This window comes from Chelonia mydas, chromosome 4 (assembly GCF_015237465.2).
Source record: "Chelonia mydas isolate rCheMyd1 chromosome 4, rCheMyd1.pri.v2, whole genome shotgun sequence".
Taxonomy (NCBI): domain Eukaryota; kingdom Metazoa; phylum Chordata; order Testudines; family Cheloniidae; genus Chelonia; species Chelonia mydas.
Window position 1 is genome coordinate 118,541,381 of NC_057852.1, and position 24,129 is coordinate 118,565,509.

Below are 24,129 nucleotides of genomic sequence, written 5' to 3' on the forward strand. Positions count from 1 at the left end.
TAAAGTGAACAGGATCAGTGCTGAGGACACAACTTTCAAAAATGGCTAAACGACTTAAGAGCCTACATAATATATTTTTTAAAAATATAGCAGACAATCACAACAAATACAAAAAACCAGAGCTGCACAAAACCAGAACCATAATTATCTGGTTTGAGTTTTATCAACAATATAAAACTCAGCCCCAACTATTATTGCAAACACGGGCCCATTTTGAGTTCAACCTTAGTTGATTTGTGGCTTTGACAAAAAATGAAATTTAACTTAGTGGTTTTGACAGAACTGACAGTTTGTTAAAACCATCTTTCCCCCTCTCCACACACACAAGCACACATGCACAAAAAGCAGCACTCTGTGGGTCTGAACTGAGCCCCCAAAAAACAAACAAAAGGTTCATTTGAAAGATATGAACTGAAATGTGAAATGTTGATTTAAGCACAACAATGTTAAAAAAATAACTGGTACAAATTATGTGAATTGGTAACTCACGGGAAAGAATGTACACAAGAGAGAAATAATTCAGAAATTCTCAAACCACAATTTGTTGTCTTTTTTTAGCCTTCGTTATTTATTAACACGGGAAATCATTAGAAATTCCATCTGTCATCAAGACTGTCTCTTTCAATAAGACTCTGCCACCAACGTATATGCAGCAGGGGAGTCCTGTTTTCACAGGTGAAAGTGGATTATCTGAAAACCTTCAGTAGAATGATGATTTGTGTACGGGAGCAAAAAGCTAAATCCTGCCCATGGATCTGCAGGGCTGATGTAACCTAATATGGTGCTGTCCCTACATGCAATGAATTCCCAAAGTTCTAGGGAAGGAGAGTATCCCATCTGCTCATATCATCATGAGCACAGAGAGACAGCAGGAGGCAGCACTGGACTGAAGACGAGCTGCTATCCCACACAGCAGCAGCTGAAGAATATCTGTAGCTGTGGAGTAGGGGAGGGAGGGAAGAAGAATGCTTGTGTCTGGGTTTGGGGAATAAATGCTCAGACCCCTCAGAACTCAAAGAAAGACAAATCAAGCTCAGTAAGGTGGAAAGTGCAAGGGAAGAATTCCCAGCTCCGGGAAAACGCAGTGAAAGGAGCCCACGTGAACTCTAATGTTCTTGCTTCCTCTACCTTCACTCCCCATGGCGTTTTATTCCGCCATGGAGAAGAAAAGGTAGAAGAAACGATATTTCTCCCAACCTCTTTCTACTGCAGTATGTGAAAGGGATACATCCCCTGATCTCAAGACAGATTGGCAAGTAAGCCATTTCTTCTCACCTTCTTCACCACCACAGAACAAGATGCTGGTGGAGAGAGGGGGAGAGTAGAAGCAGGTGGGCAGCAGCTCTGTGGGAGCAGAAGGGAGATCAATGCACAGTGAAGTCAGCTTCCCTTCACATGGCTAACTGAACTTTCACTCTCGCTGTTACAGCTGATTTAAAAAAGAACCTGCAACTCATTCAGAAACCCTTAAAATGATTTAGTGATGACAGCTATGTGTTAATGCATTAAATGTCAGTATTTTGTATTATTCTCTTCACTACTATAAAAGACTGATTCTACCATGACAGAGTTGAAGGCCAAGAGTTTCAAGTGACTAGTGCTTTCGATTACCCAGCTTCAGACACTTCAAATGGGCCTTATTTTCCGAGGGTGTGCATTCAGCACACTTTTGAAGATCAAGCCCCTATAAGTGCCTCAAGTTGGCCACTCAAATCACTAGTCACTTGGGAAAATCTTGGACTATGCACATATTTTGGACTTTCGTACCACAGACACATGCAACCAGCGTGGGGGTCTACAGAGACACAATTTTTTACGCCTTCTGTAGTTTTATGGAAGTTTCTGTAGTATTTAAATGTAGCCATACATTTTGGACCTAGAAGTCATAGTGAGCTACTCTGTTCCATTCTGTTGACTGGGGTGTGGAGATCTATGCATTTGGGAGATTTGTTCAAAATCTCCATTGGAAAAGGAGGACAAAGATTACAAACTAAAACACCCAAAGGAAACACACACTCAATGGTGTCAGGAAGGGGAGGCACAGTGCAACTTGCCCAAAAGCCAGTGCTGATGCAACTGTTTTCCAATAGCGCTTCCATCAGCTTTTTCACACCTACAGGAAAGTACTGATTAAAGCAAATGTGCTCTTCTGAATAAGACTGAATATCGGTATATGTCAAGCTAACTAGCTTAACTAGGTTGGAATCACCTGTTTACAGAAATCTTGTCTTCAAGGGGAAACAAAAAGATAATCTGGGGATTGATTTTGCAGACCTTACTCAGGAAATTGAATTTGGAACGTCCCTCAGCTTGGAATCGAAGGACTGGGAACAAGCTTCCTGACTCCAAAGTGGAGTAGATCATTTTAAAGTCATTTAGCATACATGATTCTTGTCTTCCCTTATAAAATTCTATGATACCCTTCCTGTTTAAAATTATAGGGGAAAACATTACATACAGTTAGTGGTTGGCTCAACTCCCCCATAGAAGATAGCATACTTTATGAACACAGGAAAAAGTCATTTCAAAACTTACATATGGGCCTTGATCCTGCTGTCACTTACATCAATGTTACAGGTGGATAACTAGAATGGAGATATTCTAATATCCACCAATGTAAAGGTTTACGTAATTCAAGCTTGGTATAGTTCAACTTTCAGGGTAGACATAAAGACTAATTACATTACTTACAAAGCGTTATTACCTATTCCCCAATTCATAAAAGAAAAAAAATTATTATATTCTTTATGATGAATATTTAAAACACACTCGGCATATGGGATTCACCTTGTTCTTTTCCATTACACACAGCAGCGATTCCATTTTCTATAGCACCCTCCCCATCTGAGCTTGGCCTCTCAGAGGACAATTTCTGCATGGACAAAATAAATTAAGTCATTTCTCATGTGGTCACACTGGCCAAATGATGTGTCATGAGTCAAATTAAAGTTATGCTTATTATTAAATTAAACACATGCCAAGCATCCATCCTGAGGACAAATAAATATGAGATAGTCAAGTGTTCATTTACATTACATAGATTTCTTATGTCACCACACAAGCATTAAAACAAAATAAAACTAAAGCCACATTAGAACTGTATTGCCAAATATATCCCATTCTTTTATCCTTTTAAGAGTAATTTAAGACTAATCATGTAACCCTAATTTAACAATAAGCAATGTTACCCATAATGTATTTTTATTACATTTTTTTATTCTAAAATGTTGCTCTCTATTAATGTGCTAAACAACAAGTGCTCATTTTACATAAAAGAAATCTTCAAAACTAGATCTTTAATGAACGCTTCAGGTATACATTTACAACTGACAACCTACCAAACACAACACATTTTATAGGTAGAATTTCCGTATTTTCGATGTGTGTAAGTAAGGGTCCCTTGCTGGTCTGAACTAGAGTAAATGGTGGATTCTCTGCAACAGGAAATCTTTAAATCATGATTTCAGTAACTCAGCCAGAGGTTATGGCTCTATTACAGCAGTGTGGGGGTGCGGTTCTGTGGCCTGCAATGTGCAAGAGGTCAGATTAGATTATCACAACGGTTCCCTTATAGTCTGAGACTATAAAAAGGTCTGTGAAATAAGAGACTAGTAATAATGTGTATATTAAATTTTTAAAAAATTAAAAATCTAAAGTTTATAAAATAGCTATTACCTAAAATGTGTGGCATAAACAAAACTCATATGTTGTGGTGTGCCATAAAGCTTTTTATTGGTATCTGTTTAACACAATTTACATAACTCAATCATGGCTTCACCACTTATGAGTAACATCGGCATCCCAAATTTGTGGCAAGGAAAACTTGACACCGTACCATCCTGTATTTCCTTCCCAACCGGTACAGAGTAACTGGTGCTAAAAACTTAATTGAACAGACTCTTTTCTTACATACACTGAAAGGTCTGAAATGCTACCTGTACAAATGTGTTGTTTGTGTAAGGCTGTCAATTGTAAATGTATATCTAAAGCGTTCATTAAAAATATCATTTTGATGATTTCTTTAATCTGTGAGCACTTCTTACCTGATCTTGCTGTGTAGCACATTAATAGACAGTAACATTTTAGAATCTCTCTCTATATAAAATATTGTAAAACAGGCAAGGGAAATGTCTCACCACAATTAAACAGCCCCATGAGCTCAAATCAGTTGGCATGGGCCAGCCCCGGGGGTCTAACTGTAGTGTAGATATACCCTTAGTGAGTCAGGGAGCCAGGTATCTCTGTGTCAAAACATGAGCACTTCACAGGCCCTCAACACTGCCACCTCGCTATGCCGGAGTGCTCGAGCCTCAACACAGACTGGAATTCCTCTGCCAGGCCTCCAAAACCCCAGTCCAGCCCATCATACCCCCACATCCCTGCTTGTTTCCCTCTGCCTCCACAGGTCCATCTCTACACCAGAGCTCACCCACCATGTCCCGTGCTACTGAGCATGCCTGCTTGTAAGCATCTAAAACAAAAAGCTGCTGATGGATATGAGTTGCTGAAGTTGGCCCATTTTGCGTTGCCTGAATATGAGGAATAATTGTGTGTGTATTTCATTTAAAAAATGGCCTCTGCCAGAGATGTTATCAGAATGAGAGAGAGAAATTTGGAGTCTTTGGGAACTGTGCAACTTATGTAGAGGAACCCAAAGAAATGTGAGGAAGAAGGGGAAAAATTTCCACAAATGTGGCATCTTAAAATGTTTCCTCTGCAAAAGTTACCAAGTATTTTACTGAAAAAGCTACACAGTTACTGTGCCAAATGTAGAGATTGAATTCAATCATTAATTGGAGTCCTGCTTTAAGGGTAAATGCAACCTGAACTTTAGAGTCACTGTTGACATCTCCATAATATAACACCATCATCTACCTTTGCATTAGTAATACTTTAACTTTACCTTTTCCAGTTCTGTCTTGTGTATCGGAGAACTAGATGATGGTCCATCTGAATCTATCGCTCCAGTGCAGTTGCTGCAAACGTCTTTTATCACCTTAAAAAGAAATACAAAATGGTTTCATTGACACACAAGTCAAAGAACAGAAAAATTATATTTTGCTGAGCAGCGGACTTTATTCGAGATGAAGCACTAAGAATATTTGCTATCCTGAAGGTTAAAACAGCAATGTGGAAATTATTCTCTTTATCCACAGGCAATACGTTAGGCAGGCTGCCACTGCTTGAGCTTCTCCACACTGCCTCACTAAATCGCTTCACGAATGACCTGGAGGAGCCATAATGTCTAGAGGTGAAAGGTTTCAATTTCTAGACTAGCTAATCTCCAAGCCTCTCCTGAGTAAAGAAGCTGCCAGCACTTGCAGTAGTTTTGCAACATGAACTCAGCTGACACCACCAAATTCATTTCGTTATGACTAAAAAATGGGATTAGATCCAAGATCCTGCAAGCCAGGGGACAGCACTGCTGCTTAGTATGCTACCCAGCTGCTTTTTTTCTAATGAAGAAATAATGATGTGCTGACCAAATTGCAGATCTGTATCAGATACTCTTGAGTATGTGGTTTAAATGGATTTTTCATATTCATTATGTGATGTTCAGTGGTCACAGTAACATTGACACTGAAGCATAGCTCATACTACTTGCAAATATCTCTTAGGAAATGTGAGTTATTTTATGCGCCCCTCCCCTGCAAAGAAAGAAAGAAAGAAAGAAAAATCCACAGAAGGAGATGGATTTTGATAGAATTTATGGGAGCTCAAAAACTGCATCTGTAAAATAAGGCCTGAAAAAATATAAAGACAGAAGGCTTTTACTTTTCCTGTTTTCTCTGTGCACACAGTTTGGTTTTGATTCTTAGATAGGGTTGCCACCTACCAATCTTCATACTGGAGTACCTGGTGTTGAGGGGAATATTTGTGTTCTTGATTGCAAATGCCTTAGAGAGTGTAGATATCGCCAGAAAAGTGACTATGTAAAAGTGGGACCTTCTTAATTAACAGCTCTCCTCCCTGGGTGTAGTCAGAGTAGCATCTGCTGACCAGAATGACATATATATGCTTTTACTCCCCTTTGCTCTTGCTAATACAGCAGAGTCCACCCAGCTAAGAGAGAAATGCATTTTATTGTGCCTGAGGCATCATTAACAGAAATGTGAACTAAGTTCCAAATGTAGGGCCAAATTCTGCCCTCATTTATACTTCTGACATCACATGATTTATCTAGCGAGAGAACTTGGCTCACAGAACCTTCACTCCCAGTGACGGTACACAAGCCAGAATACAAGCTTAACATTCAGATCCCAGGCTGTTTGCATGGCTGAAATAAAAATTGAAAACTGAACAAATTTGATATGGAAACCATTAAGACATAAAGATGGCATCAAATAATGTCCTTTTCTAGTTACTAGAGCTGAACCTCACTTTAAGGGCATACTAAGCAAATCAAGTGTCTATCTAAAGTACTTATATGGCCCTGTTATTGCAGTATCTGAGCAGATGGGGAATTGAGGCACAGAGAGTCTAAGTGTCTTGCCCCAGGTCATATAGGAAGTTGTTAGCAGAGCAAGGAATTGAACCTAGGTCTCTTACTTCCAGGCTAGCAGCCTGAACACTGGACCATCCCTCCTCTCAGGCCTATTGATACTCTACTCCCTTCCTCCCTGGCCCCCCAAATATACCCACACTCTTTTGGGGACCACAATTCATGCAATTTTGCATCTTGAGATCTGGCCCCAGCGCTCGCTCTCTTTTGTCAGTAGCAAGGTATGAATATCACTTAACAACTTTGGCATCAAGACCAGATATAGATACAACTTATGGTCAGATTTAATTCCTGTGCTTCAGTTTAGTGGAAGTATGTGAGTGTTTTATTTGTAAAGAAACTTGACCATTCAGTTTCTGGGAACATTCATTCCTGTCTCCTGCATGACCTTGATACAACGGCTCATGTTTTCAGCATCTGGTCACACCACACAGTTAGTTAATTTTGGCAAAGGCAGATAGTAATGGAAGTTACAGACAGAACAGAGGGAAATGATTTGGCAGCAACCACAGAATAGTATGTGCAAGTCATGCACTCGAGTAAATACTGTTCTTGAAATACCTCACACACTTAAGGGAAAGCTTTCCCAAAGTGCTTAATTGGGTTTTAATAGAATTTTGAATAAAAATGATGCACAAATAATGTTGATCATAGGAAGCTCATGGCAAACTCTGAAGCACATGCATATTCAAAAATTCAGTTTGTGAAGATTTTTAGGTTCAAGGGATCCACCTTCAGCTGGTGAAGACTGGCTCATCAATTTCCAGGTGGAACATTACTGTGTTTTATTCAGAGTTTCAAACTTGTACTTCCATGGTGTTCTGGATGAGTGCTTTGATGCCCCTTTTATAATTATGTTGCCATAATAATTGCTGTTTTCACATGCTCATAGTTTTTACTCACAACTTCTGAAGCTGAAACGTCAGTGTGGCCAACTCTCATGATTTCATCACGAGTCTTAGAATATATGTTGATTTTCTTAAAGCCCCAGGACCTGGAGTCATACGAATACACAAGAGCCTCAGCTTTCATTTAAAACAATGAAGTTTGCATTCCTCATGGTCACTGAGAAAAGCATGAAAATGTGACCTGAACGTATCCTAATAGCTCAAAAAGGCACATAAAAAGAACCCTAAATTTATTTTTAATATAATCTCATTATTTGGGGATTTGAGGTCATGATTTTTGAATGCTAATACTATCTCTTGCAGTGGCTACTCAAAAAAGAGGCTTTCATGGAAAGACTGAACAAAATTCTTTCAATATTTTAGATTTCAGTGTGAGGGTTGGGTGGGAGAGAGTTTTCCTCCCTCTCTCTGTCTCTCACACACACAGACAGGAGTAGCGTTCATATATGCCACCAGCCGACATTGATCCATTGAGGAAAGTCAATCCAAGTTTGTATGAAATGAAGCATTATTTTAAAGTTTAGGACTATATAAAATCAGCACACTGCAGGCTTTTCATTTTTTTGATCACTTCAAAGCTAAACCACTTAAAATAAACTTGACAAATTTCAGCCCCCAAAAGTTAAAAATATTTCCAGTCTTAGCATGTGAAAATGGCCTTTTGGAATGAAAAGGTTGAAAACGTGTAGGCTGGACATTTTTGTGCAGCCTGAACTATATTTTTTTTCAATCACAATAGTGCCTGGAGGCCTCAACTGGATCAGGAGTCTGTCGTGTGAACTATTGTACCAACATAGGTCTGATCCTACAAACACACACATGATGTCTTATTGACTTCAGTGGCACACAAGGTAAGTGTGGATCAGGGCCACATAAAGACAGAGTACCTGCCCCAAGGAGCTTGCTGTCTAGGTGTGAAATCCTGGTCCCACTGAAATCAATAGGAGTTTTGCCATTGACTTCAATGGCGAGGATTACATTCCTGGTGTTTGCAGGTGCTGGGCCTACATGCTCCAACTACATAAGCATTTGAGTTAATTATAGGGTGCTCACCTGACCTGAACTCATCAATTTCCACAATTACTATTTACTATTTTAAACGAACACTATCAAGGCTGGACGGCCCAGTATTTGACCTACCTTTCTTTCTTTTACATGCTTGTAAAACCCACAGGCTCTAGTCACCTGAATTTATCCACCATCTTCCATGAGACAGGCTGCAGATAAGATACCAGCTATGTCGTAAGCCAGAGAACCGGTTGCCTGCTATGTAGAACCCTCCAGAAAAAGAAAAACTTTTCTGCATTCCACAGAGTGGCAGAGATGCACTAAGTGAGAAGAACTTGAGTAAATGAATTCCTTGCCTCCTGGCCACTGCCTCCTAACTCTGAAGATAGTAATACTGTCTCTTTAAAAGTGGTGGCTGGGGAGGGTTCTATATAGGAGTGCTAGAATGAAACAGAGGGAGAAGAAGTAGCTTTAAGGCCAAGCCCCTGTTTTTCTTATTCTCATATAGCTCTTTGCTCTGTGTTAGAAGAAGGCGGTTATTTACCATTATCAAATGTGACAATGGCATCCTGAGTCTGTCCGTCTTTCTTTTCAGCCTGTGTGAGTTACGGCCCTAGTACAGTACCAGCCAAGTGCTGGATGTTTTACAGGCAGATATGAGAAATCCCCTGAAGACCTCTTCGTCTAGCAATTCACATAAGTAGCCCCAGCAGGCTAAGAGGGAGAGAAGAAATAACTTTCCCACGCCACTCTCCAAGCACTAAAGATGAGCTCCTGATCCCCATTGCAACGACACACCTCTTATAAAAGCACCCCTAGACTTAAATGAAAAGGACCATCTCCCCTGCCCATTGCCATCGGTTGGGAGGAGCGGAGAGTGGCAGGGGACTTCAAATGAGCTAGCAACCATCAAGATGGTCTTTAGTCCACACATACCCCATTTAAAATTCGCTCCTATCTGACATTCAATCAGGCCAATCCCCATACACACTGGCCTATGTTTAACATCAAACCTACTGCCATATATGGCAATTGGATCAGAGTCTTGTGAAAGGAGCGTTGGGCAGCTACGTAATGTTGCTTTAGGCTCTGGCATTGCAGTGCTGCTACAGATGTGGAGGTACCCCCTCGGAACGGAAAGCTGCCTCCATCGCCCTCTGGATGCGGATATTATTTGAGGCCGAAAAGCTCCCCTTGTAATCACGGATATGATTTTCTACAAACAGATGTTTAATACCCGTTTTATGAAAACAAATGCAAAGAAAGGAGCTCAACCCATGAGCTAACAACCCATGAGCTAACATGATTCCATGTGAAAGAAGGGGAAATTATTAGGGAAGGAATATTATCTAGTGGTTAAAGCAGGTAACTGAGTAACAGAACTCTTGGGTTCTCTTCCCATACCTACTGCAGACTGTATCTGTGACTTTTAGGAAAGTGTAATTCTGCCCTAGAAAGCGACTATACAAGTACGACATGTGTGGTTCCATATTAATTGTTTTTCTGATTTTCATATCACATGTGCTCATTTTACACATAAAGATTCTTTTTCTTACTGCTAGCCCCCCGAGCCCACTCTGTACTGTGCTAGTAAAGCTGTGTCCTTTCATATCAACAACAATAGCAGAAATTCTACAAGCCAGACTAAACTTTCAGGTACACCTCTGTCACTCATGTAGTCTTCGGGTTATGCCCTCAACAACACTTACATAAGCCCACTGGTCTTTCATGGGTTTGCACTAGTGAAACTGAAAACAATCTGAAGACTATGAGGTTGTACAGTTAGATGAGGCTAGATAGAGCCCATTCTGACAGACACGGATGGAGTGTGCAAATACGTTTGTAAAAATCTTCTTTTCATATGCAAACTGGGCAAATGTGACATAGAAGTCTGTCAGGCACAACAAATAGAGAACCACACAATACCACTTTTACAAAGCCACTTTTAAGACACAACCACAATTTAATCTTTTTGTGTCTCGGTTTGCCCACCTGCAAAATGGGGGGAAACAACCCCTCACAGGGCTATTATAGGGCGTAATACATTAATGTTTGTGAAGTGCTTTAAGAGCCTTTGTTGAAAGGTGTTGTCAAAATAATATTCCTATATCGCATACAATTACAAAATTAGTTCTATACAAGCTTAAATTGATGAGCAAACTGCTATGGATTTAGTTTACTCTCTACTGAAACGCAGGCCACTTCTGGAGGGAGACAGAAGCTATTTAACTGCACTTAACATGACACAATAATTTAAGTCAGGCAGTTTCAAAAGACTAAGGGAAATTTAAACAGTAGACAACATGCAATTACCAGAGATGGAAAATGGCAAGGACGCTTGTGCTAACAGTCTTATGAAAAGGACTGTAGCATCTTTAAATGACCACATCTGGGCACAGTCTCAGTCTTGAATATCAGGAAAAAACACTTCATAGTGTCCTCCACTCCAGTGTTGACGGACAGATTTAGTACTGACTCAGAGGGCAGAGGGTCAGCTACTGAATCACCAAAAAAGGCCTGGTTACCTACCTTTCCATAACTGTCCATTCCATTCTAGGCGTGTGCACGCCCACCTGGACAGTTGTCGGAGACTTTTGCCTTAGTGGTATCCCTAGGGTCAGCTGTGGCACTCTCTGGAGTGCCGTGCTCATACGTCAGTATATCAGGCGCCACCGGCCCTACGCCCTCTCGGTTCCTTCTTGCTGGCAACTCCAACAGAGGGGTAGGAGGGCAGGTAATGGAATAGACATGAGCAACACATCTCGAAGAACAACAGTTATGAAAAGGTAGGTACTCGTTTTTTTCTTCTTCGAGTGCTTGCTCATGTTGATTCCACTCTAGGTGACTCACAAGCAGTATCTATGGAGGTGGGCTTAGAGTTCACTGCTTGGCAGCTTGCAGTACTGCTCTACCGAAGCCAGCATCATCCCGGGCCTGCTGGGTCAGCGCAGAGTGTGAAGTGAAGGTATGGACCGACGACCAGGTGGCCGCCCTACAGATGTCCTGAATAGGCACTTGGGCCAAAAAGGCTGTCGAAGAGGCCTGAGCCCTGGTAGAGTGGGCGGTGATGATCGTCAGGGGCGGCACCTTCGCTTGATTGTAACAAAAACGAACGCTTGCAGTGATCCTGGAAGAAATTATCTGAGTGGAAACAGGGTGACCTTTCATTTTGTCGGCCACAGCGACGAATAATTGGGCTGAATTACGGAACAGCTTAGTACTGTCAATATAAAAGGCCAGCGCTCATCTAACGTTGAGGACATGCAGCCTGCACTCCTCTTCTGACTTGTGTGCCTTCGGGAAGAATACCAGTAAGTAAATATCTTGGCTTGACTGAAACTGAGAGACTACCTTGTGAAGGAAGGCTGGGTGCAGGCTTAGCTAGACCTTGTCCTTGTAGAAAACCGTGGAAGGTTAAAAGACCTCCTGAATGAGGAGTTGCTCATGAGAAGGGTCCTTGAAGAGGGACGGGGAAGGAGGATGGAAGGGTTGGTCGGCTACAAAGTGCAGGGTATAGCCCGACGAGACTATGGCGAGCACTCAGCAGTCCAAGGTGATATCGGACCAGGCTGACTGGAAGGGGCGGAGGCGGTTGAGGACGATGGGGACCGGATTCCGGTGCAGTGACTGGGGCATCGTCCTCGGGCGCACCCTCAAAATGACTGCTTTTGGCTGCGTTGGTCCCTGGAAGGACTAGGCTGGGTAGATGGGCGAGATGACGACTGGTGGCATCGCTTAAACCCGCTGTTTTTGTCCTCCTTTTTCTTGGGCACCCCAAGATCTTGACAACGGCAGAGGCGGTGGTGGACAGAATGGCTTTCTAGTCTGCTGAGGAGTATGCAGGCCCAAGGAGCAAAGGGTGGCCTGGGAGTCTTTAAGACCATGGAGCCTTGCATCAGTCAGCTCTGAGAGAAGCCCCGTTCCCTTGAAAGGGAGGTTCTGGAGGGTGGACTGCATCTCCTGGGACAACCCAGAGGTCTATAACCAGAAGCTATGCCTCATGGCTATTGCAGAGGTGACCACCTTGGACGTCATATATGTGGCATCCCAGGCCATCTGGAGGGCACCCCTAGCTGCCGCTTGGCCCTCTTCCACCAGAGTGGCAAACTCCTGTGCTCGATCATGTGGGAGGCTCTCCCTGAACTTGCTGACTGAGTCCCAAAGGTTGAAATTGTATCTGCCAAGTAGGGCCTGATGGTTTGAGACCCTAAATTGGAGGCTCGCTGTTGAATAAATCTTTCTGCCAAATAAATCCAGCCTCTTGGCATCTTTATTTTTGGGGTGCTACCCACCTGGCCCTGCCTAGCCCTTTTGTTGATGGCAGATATGACCAGGGACCCCGTGGAAGGGTGCATGTATAAATATTCAACCTCCTTTGTGGGGACATAATACTTCTTTTCCACCTTCTTGGATGTGGGCAGAATGGAAGATAGGGTCTGCCACACTGACATGGTGATCTTCAGGACCCCTGGGTGAAAGGGCAATGCCACCTAGTCTGGGGCAGAGGAGGGGATGACACTGAAGAAGTCATAGGGCTCCTCAGCTAGTTCCTCGACCTCCAAGTTCAGGTTGGCAGACAGCCTTTTAAGTAGGGCTCGGTGCTCTCTGAAGTCATCGGGGTTGGGGGCTGCTGGTTTGCGAGGGCCTCGCCACCGCCTCGTCCGGGGACGACTGCACCGCTGGAAGGAGGGGAGCATCCCCGTGCTGTGTCAGGGACTGTTCTTCAGCCACTGGGGCCTCCTGTGAAACTGCCGCTTTGGATTCGGCTCCTTGCTCTGACACTGGTGCCGGCTGCGCCAGGGGTATATTGTCCGAAGCCGCCTGGGAGGAGCAGTGGGAGTACAGTGCCGGCATAAGAAGTACCCCCACAGGTTCCAATATTGCCACTGGACGGGCCATTACCCTTGACCCCATGCCGGTGCCGCAGGCACCTTGCAGGCTCCCACATACGGGATGATTCGTCCTTTACAAGGGAAGGACTGAACTGTCCCTCTGAGCCAGACCACTGCCCTTCTGGTGACCAGGGCGGGACTGTGGAAACATGAGTCTGTCGACTAACTCTCTCTGGTGGTACAGGGAAGGCGAGGGCCAGTGCCTGCCTGAAGAATGGTACGAGTCCCGGTGATCAGTGCCATGACCAGGAACGATCTCGTGCTGGAGGGGAGTGACACCTGGGAGATCTGCGAGGCGATGGTGACCTGCACCTCGGCGATCTCTGGTGGGAAGACCGTCGGTACTGGGAGTATGGGGATCAGCATTGTGACTCCAGAGTTCCATGTCTCGTAGGTGGGGAAAGTGGTGTCTGAGATCTGGGCCTCCTGACCGGAGTCCAAGGTTGCGGTACCGGGGTCCTTGGCCGTGGTGAAGGGGAATGACACCTGCAGTCTGGGGATGTTCCACTGCCTTTAGGGGCGGTCCCATAGCTGGTTTCGTCATCTGAACCGGTATTGTGGCGGGATCTGCAGTGCGACCAGGTGTCTGTGGTGCCAGTCAGCCTAACTGTTCCTTGGCCGCTGGGTCTGCTTCAGGTGCAGATGTCCCTGCAATGGACCGGGACCCCCTACCACTCCCCAGAGTCAGAGTGGGTCCCTGGCTGGGCTGGGGTCCGACCACAGCAGTACCCCAGAGAGCCTCCACTGCGGGCATGAGGCCTAACACAGGTCCTTTGCCCGAAGTCCCCTTGTGCAATGCCTGTGGCCCAGTCAATTTAGACCACTTCTTCGGTACCGGAGAGGGGGAACGGTGCCTGGCAGATCCTAGTGCCAGTGGTACACTGTGTGCTGATGCCAAAGTACCGGCATGGAGTCTGAGAGCTCCGATGCTGGGCGCAGAGCAGCCTCCATGAGGAGGGCCCTCAATCACATGTCCAGATCTTTTTGAATTTGAGGACAAAAGTTTTTGCAGAGCCGGCACTTTTCTTTTCTATGGGGCTCCCCCAGGCACTTCAAACAACTCTTGTGAGGGTCACTGATCGGAACATGGCTTGAAGCCTGGGAAGCAGGGCATGACCCGCTCCGGAACAAAGTCCCAGCTGGGACTCTAACTACTAAACTACTACTAAGCACTTAACAGCTAAGTAATCACTTGACTAAATAACGAAGGAGAATTATCTAAACAGTGAAGAACCGCTAATGTTCTTGTGAAGCAAGATCAGGTGCTCCAACCAACGGTCATGGGTGGTAAGAAGGAACTGAGAGGGCATAGGGCCAGCGGCGCCTGATAAACCACCAAATGAGCACGGCACTCCACAGGGCACCACAGCCGGCTCTACGGATACCGCTAAGGCAGAAGTCTCCGACAACAGCGCACACCTACAATGGAATCGACATGAGCAAGCACTCGAAGAAGAACTCTACTTCCAGAAGCATCTAGGTATACCATCAACATTTTCCATTAGTGACCCAGCCCAACCCTGCTTAGCTTATGAAAGCTGATGGGATCACAGCAAAGAGTGGTATACTTGGAAACATTAAACTAAAGAAACTTCACCCAAACAATGCATAAAATTATAAAAAAATGAATATATTTTGATTAAATGGATTTTTTAGATTGTCTTTCACACAGTACTTGACGACCGAACACTAGAAAGCATACTCTAGCAAGCAATACTACAACGGCTAGAGGATGGCCTTCACGACTACTCCGTCTCTGTAATGGTCATGATTTTGGACCTTAAGGCCAAAGATATCTTTGGCATAAAATTGTTTTTTTGTTCAAAGACCAGTTTTCATATGAAGGGGTTGCTTGCAACACAGACCCCATTTATCTGCATGAATGAAGTCACTACAGGAAATATATTGCTGTAATACCATTTTATTAGTAGTATTTTATTTTCTTAATCCACTATCTCTTTGGGGCATGATAAACAAGTGTAATTTCTCACAGCCAATTGGATATATTGGAACAAATATTCAGAACATAGATCCGTAGCTGTACACATGCCTGCACATTCTCAAACATCCACTGAAAAAGCTCACTTTTGGGGCACAAAGAGTAACTGTGCACATCTTTTCATGGGCATGGTTACAGGCGCAATTCCGTGTTACTGATGTAATCTCTATAGCAGCCTGGAATCTGTACTGGTTATGCTTGGTGCTCTGAAATTCTGACAGACCGGTGACATCAGCTATTCTTTCAACCAAGCATTCTTTAGCTGGTAAGCCTGAAACTGCCTATGTGGTTTGCTGTCTAGACTTTAGATTTCTCAGCTATTTTCTGGTGTCATCTCTATAGAATTCTTTAAAATCGTCTACATATGTACTAGAGTTTAATTTCTCTACCATCATATAATCATACTTGAACTGACATTTTAAAATCAGTTGCTTAAATAAAGTAATGTATATTGTCAAAATTACACCTTGGCCTGTTCAGTCTAAAGGAAAAAGTACTAGCTTGAGACTTAAATTTGGATCCTTGCATGAGAACAACTTGTGCTTGGCTTCCAAGCTGGTCCCACAGGTACATATTTTTGAAGAAGATGGCATCCCCGTTTGATAGGCAGAAATGGAAGTGTTCTGATAGGAGGAAAATAAAGATCCAATCAGCCCTCTTGTCTAAAACAGTACAATAGTCTCAGAAGTTTGGGGAACTATGTGTGCTGGATATAGTCATGGCTATATTTCCAAGGTGGGTGAAGCAATTCCTGCATGAGGATATAGAACTTAAATCTGGCCCATGCAGTGTCTATTGTGCAGAACCATCAGCTGCTCTGCTGCACTTGCAAAGTGTGGGGCTGCTAACACTAAAACAATACCAACCTCAGATATCCCATAGCACTAACATGTGTAGATCTTCCCCGTTTCAGAGACCGCAACCCCATGCAGTATTCTTAAGTAGTGTTGCATTAATTTATGAATGGTTCATGTAGGATTCTGTTCTACTTTATACTTCTCATACAGGAACTACAAACAGTACGGGGTCATTTGTAAACACCAGAGAAACACCATCCCATGGGGTGGCTTGAAAATACTGTTTCAGGCTGGGTCTTCCAGAGACCTAGAAACAAAGAGTGTGGGACATATAAAGGATCATTGTAAACAGACTAGGGGTAGGGTTGCTAGGTGTCTGGTTTTCGACTGGGGGAAAACTAGTCGAAAGGGGACCCTGGCGGCTCCAGTCAGCACTGCTGACCAGGCTGTTAAAAGTCCGGTTGGCAGAGCAGCAGGTTGGCAGGCTCCCTGCCTGGTTCTGAGGGGCTCTGGGGAAGTGGCTGCCATGTACCTCCAGCTCAGGGGCGGCCACGGGGGCTCCGCACGCTGCCGCCACCCCAAGTGCCGGCTCTGCAGCTCCCATTGGCTGGGAACCACCTAGGAGCCGGAGAGACATGCCGCCGCTTTCTGGGAGCCACTTGAGGTAAGTGCCACCTGGAGCCTGCACCCCTCACCCCTTCCCAAACCCCAAACCCCTGCCCCAGTCCTGAGCCCCCTCCTGCACCCAAACTCCTTCCTGGAGCTCACACACCTCATCCACTCCTGCATGCCAACCCCCTGCCCCAGCCCTAAGCCTCCTGCTGTACCCCAAACCTCTCATCCCTGGCCCCATCCCCAGAGCCCATACCCCTCCCACACTCCAACCCCCTGCTTCAGCCCAGAGCCCCCTCCCAGACTCCAAACCCCTTGGCCCCTCCCCACAGCCTGGACCCCCCTCCAGCACCCCAAACCTCTCATCCCCGGCCCTAGCCCAGAGCCCTCACCCCCTCCCACACCCCAACCCCCTACCCTAGCCTGGTGAAAATGAGCAAGTGAGTGAGGGTGGGGGAGAGCGAGTGACGGAGGGAAGGGGGGGAAGGAGTGAGTGGCGGGCGGGGCCTCAGAGAAGGGGCAGGGCCTTGGGGAAGAAGCGGGGCAAGAGTGTTCAGTCATCTGTGATTACAAAGTAGGCAAACTGGGGGCCCACATTTTGACTGGGCAAATGGACAGGATATTCTGTCCAAGGAGAGGTCCCAGACTTGCTGAAAGGTTGAACCTATTTGGGCCCAAAGGAGTGATGTGTCATTTCTGGTATGTTTATCAGTAAGTGTGTGGGAACTTTTGTTGTTTTTATATGTCTTCTCTGTAATGCTTTGTCCTAAAAATAAATGTACTCTGCTGAGAAAGAGCTGTGTGGTCACCTGTAACTGCTCAATATACTGGTCATACCCCTTGGAAAGTAAGCAATGCAGAAGTGCTGGCCGTTAGGCAGACTGGCTTGCGGGGGATGTCATAGTGTATGGTAGGGGGCTGTGCAGCCTTAAAACCCCTGGTCAGGAGGGAGAGGGATATCAGTGTCTGCCCAAGAGAGGTGATGGCTGGGAGCTTGAAACCTTAAGTGGATGCCCCTGAGGGACCACAAAGGGAGAATACAGGTGCAGGTACCCTGAAACTGGCAGTTCCCTGTCTGACAATCAAATCTAGAAATCACAAGCTGGGGACAGAGATCATGGGAGGGAGTGCCTCCCAGCTGATTGAAAGACAGAGGGAAATTGAGGGCCCCATCATCTGCCCGCTGAAGTCAATGATCTATTTCACTGGAAAAAGAATCCGGTACAGTCTGGAAAAAGCTGTGTTTGGTCAAGAACGCCAAGAGTTCCGACAGCCAGGAAGAATCTTCAGCACTAAAAATGCTTCCCCATCTATTTGTTGGAGGAGGACACTCCCCGCAAAGCCACTCCTGCCAACACAACACGGTGAACTCATTCCCAGTATTGTCCTTTCCTGCACACATCCACACACATTGCAGGAGCTCACAGGGAGTTATGGTAAACAGGAAAATGAAACAAGTAAACGGTAAAAAGAAAATTCGCGGCAAAATCGTGCAACTTGAAATCTGATGTATCTGATTTTCCATTGAAAAGTAGTATTTCTAATGGACTGAACCTGAGTGGCTGCAAGCACAGCATAACCTGCTTTCGGATTGTTCTGGAGCAGGCAATTTGTATTGTGTAGTATGGCGTATGTGATAGCAAAGTTGTAATCCTGGAAGTTGAGAGGACAGTAGCCTTGCCATGTACTTGAAATAGCTTTATTAATGGAAAGCTTTGTAGTGTGATGGAACTGAACAAACTACTGTCAATCTGTCTCCAAATGTTCTGCAGATTGCCTACTCTTTCACTCTCAGCACAGATACAATTTTGCAAAGCTTTTTTTTTTTTAGTAGCAGGAATGTGCCTCGTATGTGGAAATAACTGTCTTTGCCTGTGTCTGTGAAGACTGTTTGGTGTATAAATAAATACATTAAACATGTTTTATGAAAGAAAGCCTGATAAGCGCCAATGCATTCAGCATTGCAAAATCCAAGTTTAGAACAAGACAGGAAACAGCAGTGCATTTAGTATGATCTAATTACAATGAAATTCCTTTGAAAAAGAATGCGACAGACTAATGCCATTTCATTCCAATCAGTTGCCATATGCATATGCAGGACAGATTCCAATCAGTGTTCATGAAATGTTAAATGAACTAACAGGGCACTTATTCAGTGCTACTTTTTAAAAGTAATAATTAGATACTGGTGTTATAAATAGCCTATAAGAGCTCACTGTTACTTTCTATGAAAATCCAAATTTCAAATTCAGAGATCAGAGGCTGCTCTAGACACAGGCAAGCTAGGCAGTTGCCGAGGATGGCAGATTTCAGGACTTCCCTTGGTTCCTTTTTCCCTTGGTTCCTTCCAGGAACGGGTGGCAGGTGATGAGGCTAGCGGGGCTGCCAGTTGGGGCTCCCAGGAGCACGAAACGGACCCCAGCCGGGCCGCTGAGAAAGTGCTCTCATCCCTAGCCGCTCCCCACCCCTAATGCAGGTACAATTGTGGCTGCAGCTGCAGCTCAGAGATACTCCTGGCAGCACGGCTTCAGCCCAAAGCAGTGACCTGCTTGGCTCCATGTCAGCACCCAGCCCACATCTGCTGCTCAGCGCCCAACCTCTGGAGACCCTCGTGCCTGGGCAGCTCTCAGGACTTGCCCTGACTGCTAACCTGGACTCATACTGCAATGGCTCTGTACTATAAGCCTGACAGTGAACAGCTCATCTGGAATGGTATGAGTGGCATGGGGCTTCCTGGGGACCAGGCAGGGGTGCAGGCTTGGGGGTGAGGAGTACGGTGGGGCCTGGGTTAAGCTGTGTGGCTCCAGGAAAAGAACTGCAGTGTGGGTCAGGGAGGGATGGAGGAGGCCGGGGAAGGGTTACAGGAGGCGGATGGGGAGTGGGCCCAGGAGGTGGAGGACATCAGGGAAGACTTGTGGGAGCAGGTCCATGATTCCGGGGGTGGCGGGGGAGGGCGGCATAGATCTCTGCCATAAACTTTGAAGCAATTAGGAGGAAGGTTGTTTTATTTTGCGTAGGGCGGCCTCTGCCTGAGATATTAAAAAGCAGAACAAAGGCTAATCTGGTGGTATATAGAATTACAGATTAATTTTCCATTCAGCAAGTCACCATGCAGTCATGCCTCTGAAACTGCTCTTCACTTCTCTTTTCATAGGAAGCCTACATGCCATCAGGAAATTCTTACGTGTTTAATCAAACCGTGTTTAGAAACATACAATTTATTCTTAAGAAAATAAGTACCATATATGGTTACATCAGAGCAAAGCATAGAGAACGTTGGATGGATTCTTATGTATTCAGACTTGTAGCTGCTCTTAAAATGCTGGATTAAAAGTTTTGTTTAAAAAGCCACTATAGCTGAAGTGATACTTTCCCACACTACTTCACTGACCTTCACATCTGAGAATAGCAAAGTCCAACATAAATACTAGTAATCTGGTTAGGATCTGAAACTGCAGTACTTGCATTGGGAACTTCCACATTTCTAGACACTGAACAGGACAGAGTGAAAAATGGCAAAATCCTGATTCTCAGAAGTCTGCATTCCCAGGACAAACGGCAACACGACATGCTGCTAGAACAGGCTTGGAAACCGGACTCAACCTTCTAGACCGAGTGAAACATACCTGCACTTCTGCCTGCACAAAAACATGCTCCCTGCAATTGACAGTTTACTACTACAGCTGTGCCTGTGTTCACTGCGTAAGGTACTGAGAGTAACATATTGCCAATTACCTTTTTCTTTAATACATTTTAAAGTGTTACGTCTTACTGTGTCTCTCCATTTGTTATATATTCTTTCCCCTTCTGCTTTCATCCCTCTTTCCCCTATCATTGCTCAGGATTAATCTTTTTCCTGAAATGTCATCTCCTCCCCTTACGGATCTTCCTCATTCTTTTGCTACATCATGCTCTCTAATTCCTCCGCCACTTTCTTCCTCTCCCCCCTCCTCTTCACATAGACATCTGCACCCATCTACAGAGCTGACAGGTGTTCTGTATCTCATGGGACACAGTCGTTTGGCAACTCTGTCACACCTACCCATAGCTCTGCAGGCAGGAGCTGCAGCTGTGCCTTCTGACCTCTATGTCACCTGCTGAGCAGGCAGCCATTTGCTTCACTCTCACTGTTCCCCCTGCTGGATCCCAGCTGGAGGAAGGAGCGTTGGCACCAGCAACACAAGGTGAGAGGCCCAGCTGGCATCAGGCTCTCTTATTTTGCCCCTACAGCTGTCCGCATCCAGCTCCACCAGGCTTCTCACAAGCAAACATCTCCACACCCGTCAGAAGACACGCCCTAATTCCCCAGCCAGCACCAATTCCCCCACTGCATCTTCCCTCAGCAACCAGCCAGTCCCAGCAGCCCCAGGCGACCAACAATCAAAAACCCCTCCAGGCACCCCATACTGCTTTCAGCTCCGCCGCTCACCCAGCTGCCCCTAAGATAGCCACCAGCTGCCCCCAGTCATCCCCACTTTCTACTGTCAAGATTTTGGCCAATTCCTGAGCCTACCCCTACCACTGTTTAGGGGAAACATGTTTATCATAAGCTGAAGTTTATGGATATAATGCAAATTAGTTCATGAGCTAGTTTGCATAAAATGCCACATGGAGCTGTGCAAAGCATAGCAGCTATGCATCTTCGCACCCACCCACAGTCACAGCCACTCTCTATCACACTTGCTATCTGGTCATCCTATTCCCTTGCTATATCAGAACGAAGCAAGCAGTACCTGCGTCTTTCTGCTCAATAGACCCACTGCCTACTCCAAGTTTCAATTTGCCCCAGTCAAGAGGGATTTTTCAAGCCCTGCTCTAGGTTTGGTAGAAAACATTTTCTTCTATGTGCACAAAGAATTTCTTCCATAAACCAGGGTGTTAAGACGATAAGTGAACAATGTGTACTGATCTCTGCAACTCCCATCCACAACATACATGCCACCCAATGATTCTGCATATGAACTCAGTGAAACTACTCACACACAGTTACTCAGGCACATAAGCTCTCACAGGATCAAGGGCCCAAGAATGTAAATATGAGTGGATCCAGAAATTTACTGGTATGAACTTTGAGTGGCTGCTTCACTCATGAATGGCAAAACCATAAATTCTTGTAAGTTATGCAGGTCACGCCAAAGGAATACCAATAAAACCTTTAAAACCTACGTCATCATCTATTTTGCATTAGACACAATTTACAGAAACCACTCCCCCCATTTTTTGTGTGTGCTCTAGAAAGTTAACACGCATTTTATTGGTATTTTTTTCCTGTCTTTCTGCCTTGGTTACAAATTATTTTTTTTGAAACACCAACAGTAATGCTAGGCCCTGTGGAGCCAGCTGCCTTTGAAACAAGAGTTCCCACTGCACAGGCTTAAGCGGGAGCAAAAATGATGCAAAGCATGGTATTCATTTGAAAGAAAATGAGGGTTGGCTTTTTATTGGCATAAAACCACCATTTCTGGCCTTGATTCATCACAAGATAGCAGTGTTGTGCTGTTTCAGAAGTAAATATTATACTATCATTTTGGGAAGAAATTCTACATTTGAAGAGAAGAAAACATTTTCATAACAGATTTGTTAGTTTTTTAAACAGGGAGAAGGAGGTAGCTGTGTGAAAGCAAATCACTAATTACTTGTTAATTAATTCTAAAAAACCCCCAACAACCCAAAAACCTAAAACCTACTGTCTTTTGGTTGTATTTTTTTTTAATCAATACCAAAACTAATTTCAGTATTTTGAAGTTACAGGGCAAAACGTCCTTCTCCCGTCTCAATATTTAGCATCATGTGGCATTTTAATAAATACTGATTTGTTTCAGAGACTTTAGTGGCACAAAGCAGATCTTATGATTTGCTCTCCATGGATTCAAAATCCGATTTCTCATAAAATTGTACACTTGAAAGGGGCTGCCTGATATTTCACGTGAACAGCAGAATTCAGTAAACACAGCCATTTCTATTAGGGAAGAAGTGTCATCATACAAGGCAAAAAGTGAAAGGATTTTGTCAGTGGCAGGTGAAAGAGCTTAAAGGCTGGATATATGGGGCCATTCTTCTGAATAAGGAAAAAAAACACCCAACTACCTAAAACATTAATTTAAAAAACAGTCAAATTTTCATATCTCACCTTGTAATATCAATTGATATTGAGTAACCAACACAGTGTTTTATTATCAGAAATGTTTTTAGATATGTAACGGGTCAGAAACCGTCCAGTACCTTCAACCACTGTTCCGCCTGCTCTTTGCTCTGTACTGCTAGAACCAGTGCATCTGTTCCTTGGTGAGTGATTTTCAGCTCGTGCTTCTTCTTTTTACTGTCTTTGGGAATGTATGTGATACTGCAGTCATTCAACAGCAATTCCATCTGAGGTTGCTGATCCTTGGAACTTTTATAACACTAAATAAAAAGCATGTTATTAGGTTAAAACTTAATTTCACGCACTTCTGGTGAAAGCCCTTACCATATAGCAGTACTTCACTGCTTTAGCTTTTCTCACTCATCCCCTTACCATCTACCAAAGTTATTCAATGCTAACTTGGCATCCTTCTCTATCATCCCCTTTCCTAAAGTGAAATGATTGCCAGATTGACATTACTGGAGACTGTTTAATCACAGAATAGGTACAGCATGGGGAATGCCGTTGCAGGCCTTTTTAAATATACTTTTACCTACCAATAAGCCTCAACCCTGAACTGGATAAGAGAGTCAGGGCATAGTTCAGTGTCCATGCTGGTTTACTCTTTGCTTCCTCTGCTAAGACTGATATGAATTTTTCTCCCCCTCGACTGTGAGAAACATTAGTGAACCCCCTTCAGATGCTGGCTCATTGATGAACCTGGCCCAGATTTGAAGCTGTGACCTAAAGGTGAAAGGCTTCACACAGCATGACTCATTTGATGAGTCATCTAGTGCCCATTCTGAACTTCCATCCTTCAGTTCTTTCAGTCTTTCAGTGTAGTTCAGTTTTATTAGGCTGTCATACATAGAATAACAGATTTAAAACAAAAGCAAGTCAAGGTCATAACATTGTGTGCCTGTATTTCCATGTCCAGTTACCGTAACTACATGTGCAAATTGGTCTTTTTACCCCATCTACATTTTCATGTGCATGTACAATAGCTATTTGGATATTAAAAAAGACCAATCTGCATATACAATAAGGATAACCCAACACAAAGGTAGCCTAACAAATGCACATGCATTTTTACACATGGATTTGAGACCCCTTAATTTTAAAATGTTGCCTTACCCACTTCACATGTTAAGATTCAGGAACATATAGCAATTGTTAACAGGATATTACAAACACTACAATCGAGGCTGAGAAGGGAATCATTTAAAACCAATCACAATTTTCTAATTGTTTTCCTTTCCTTTCAGGCTAAAATTTCTTTGGCCTGGTCTC

The 24,129-nt window shown here is 44.2% G+C and overlaps 1 protein-coding gene across 3 annotated transcripts in view; it reads right to left on the bottom strand.

The window, feature by feature from the left end:
- Positions 1 to 24,129, bottom strand: part of AFAP1 (actin filament associated protein 1) — a 170,423-nt gene that overhangs the window by 37,560 nt on the left and 108,734 nt on the right. For all 3 annotated transcript variants that reach the window (XM_037898121.2, XM_037898123.2, XM_007056505.4), the window contains 3 exons: positions 22,941 to 23,120; positions 4,904 to 4,996; positions 2,788 to 2,872 (listed from right to left, as the gene is read on the bottom strand). In XM_037898121.2, coding sequence (XP_037754049.1) covers positions 2,788 to 2,872; positions 4,904 to 4,996; positions 22,941 to 23,120 — 358 coding nt within the window. The remainder of the gene's footprint in view (positions 1 to 2,787; positions 2,873 to 4,903; positions 4,997 to 22,940; positions 23,121 to 24,129) is intronic.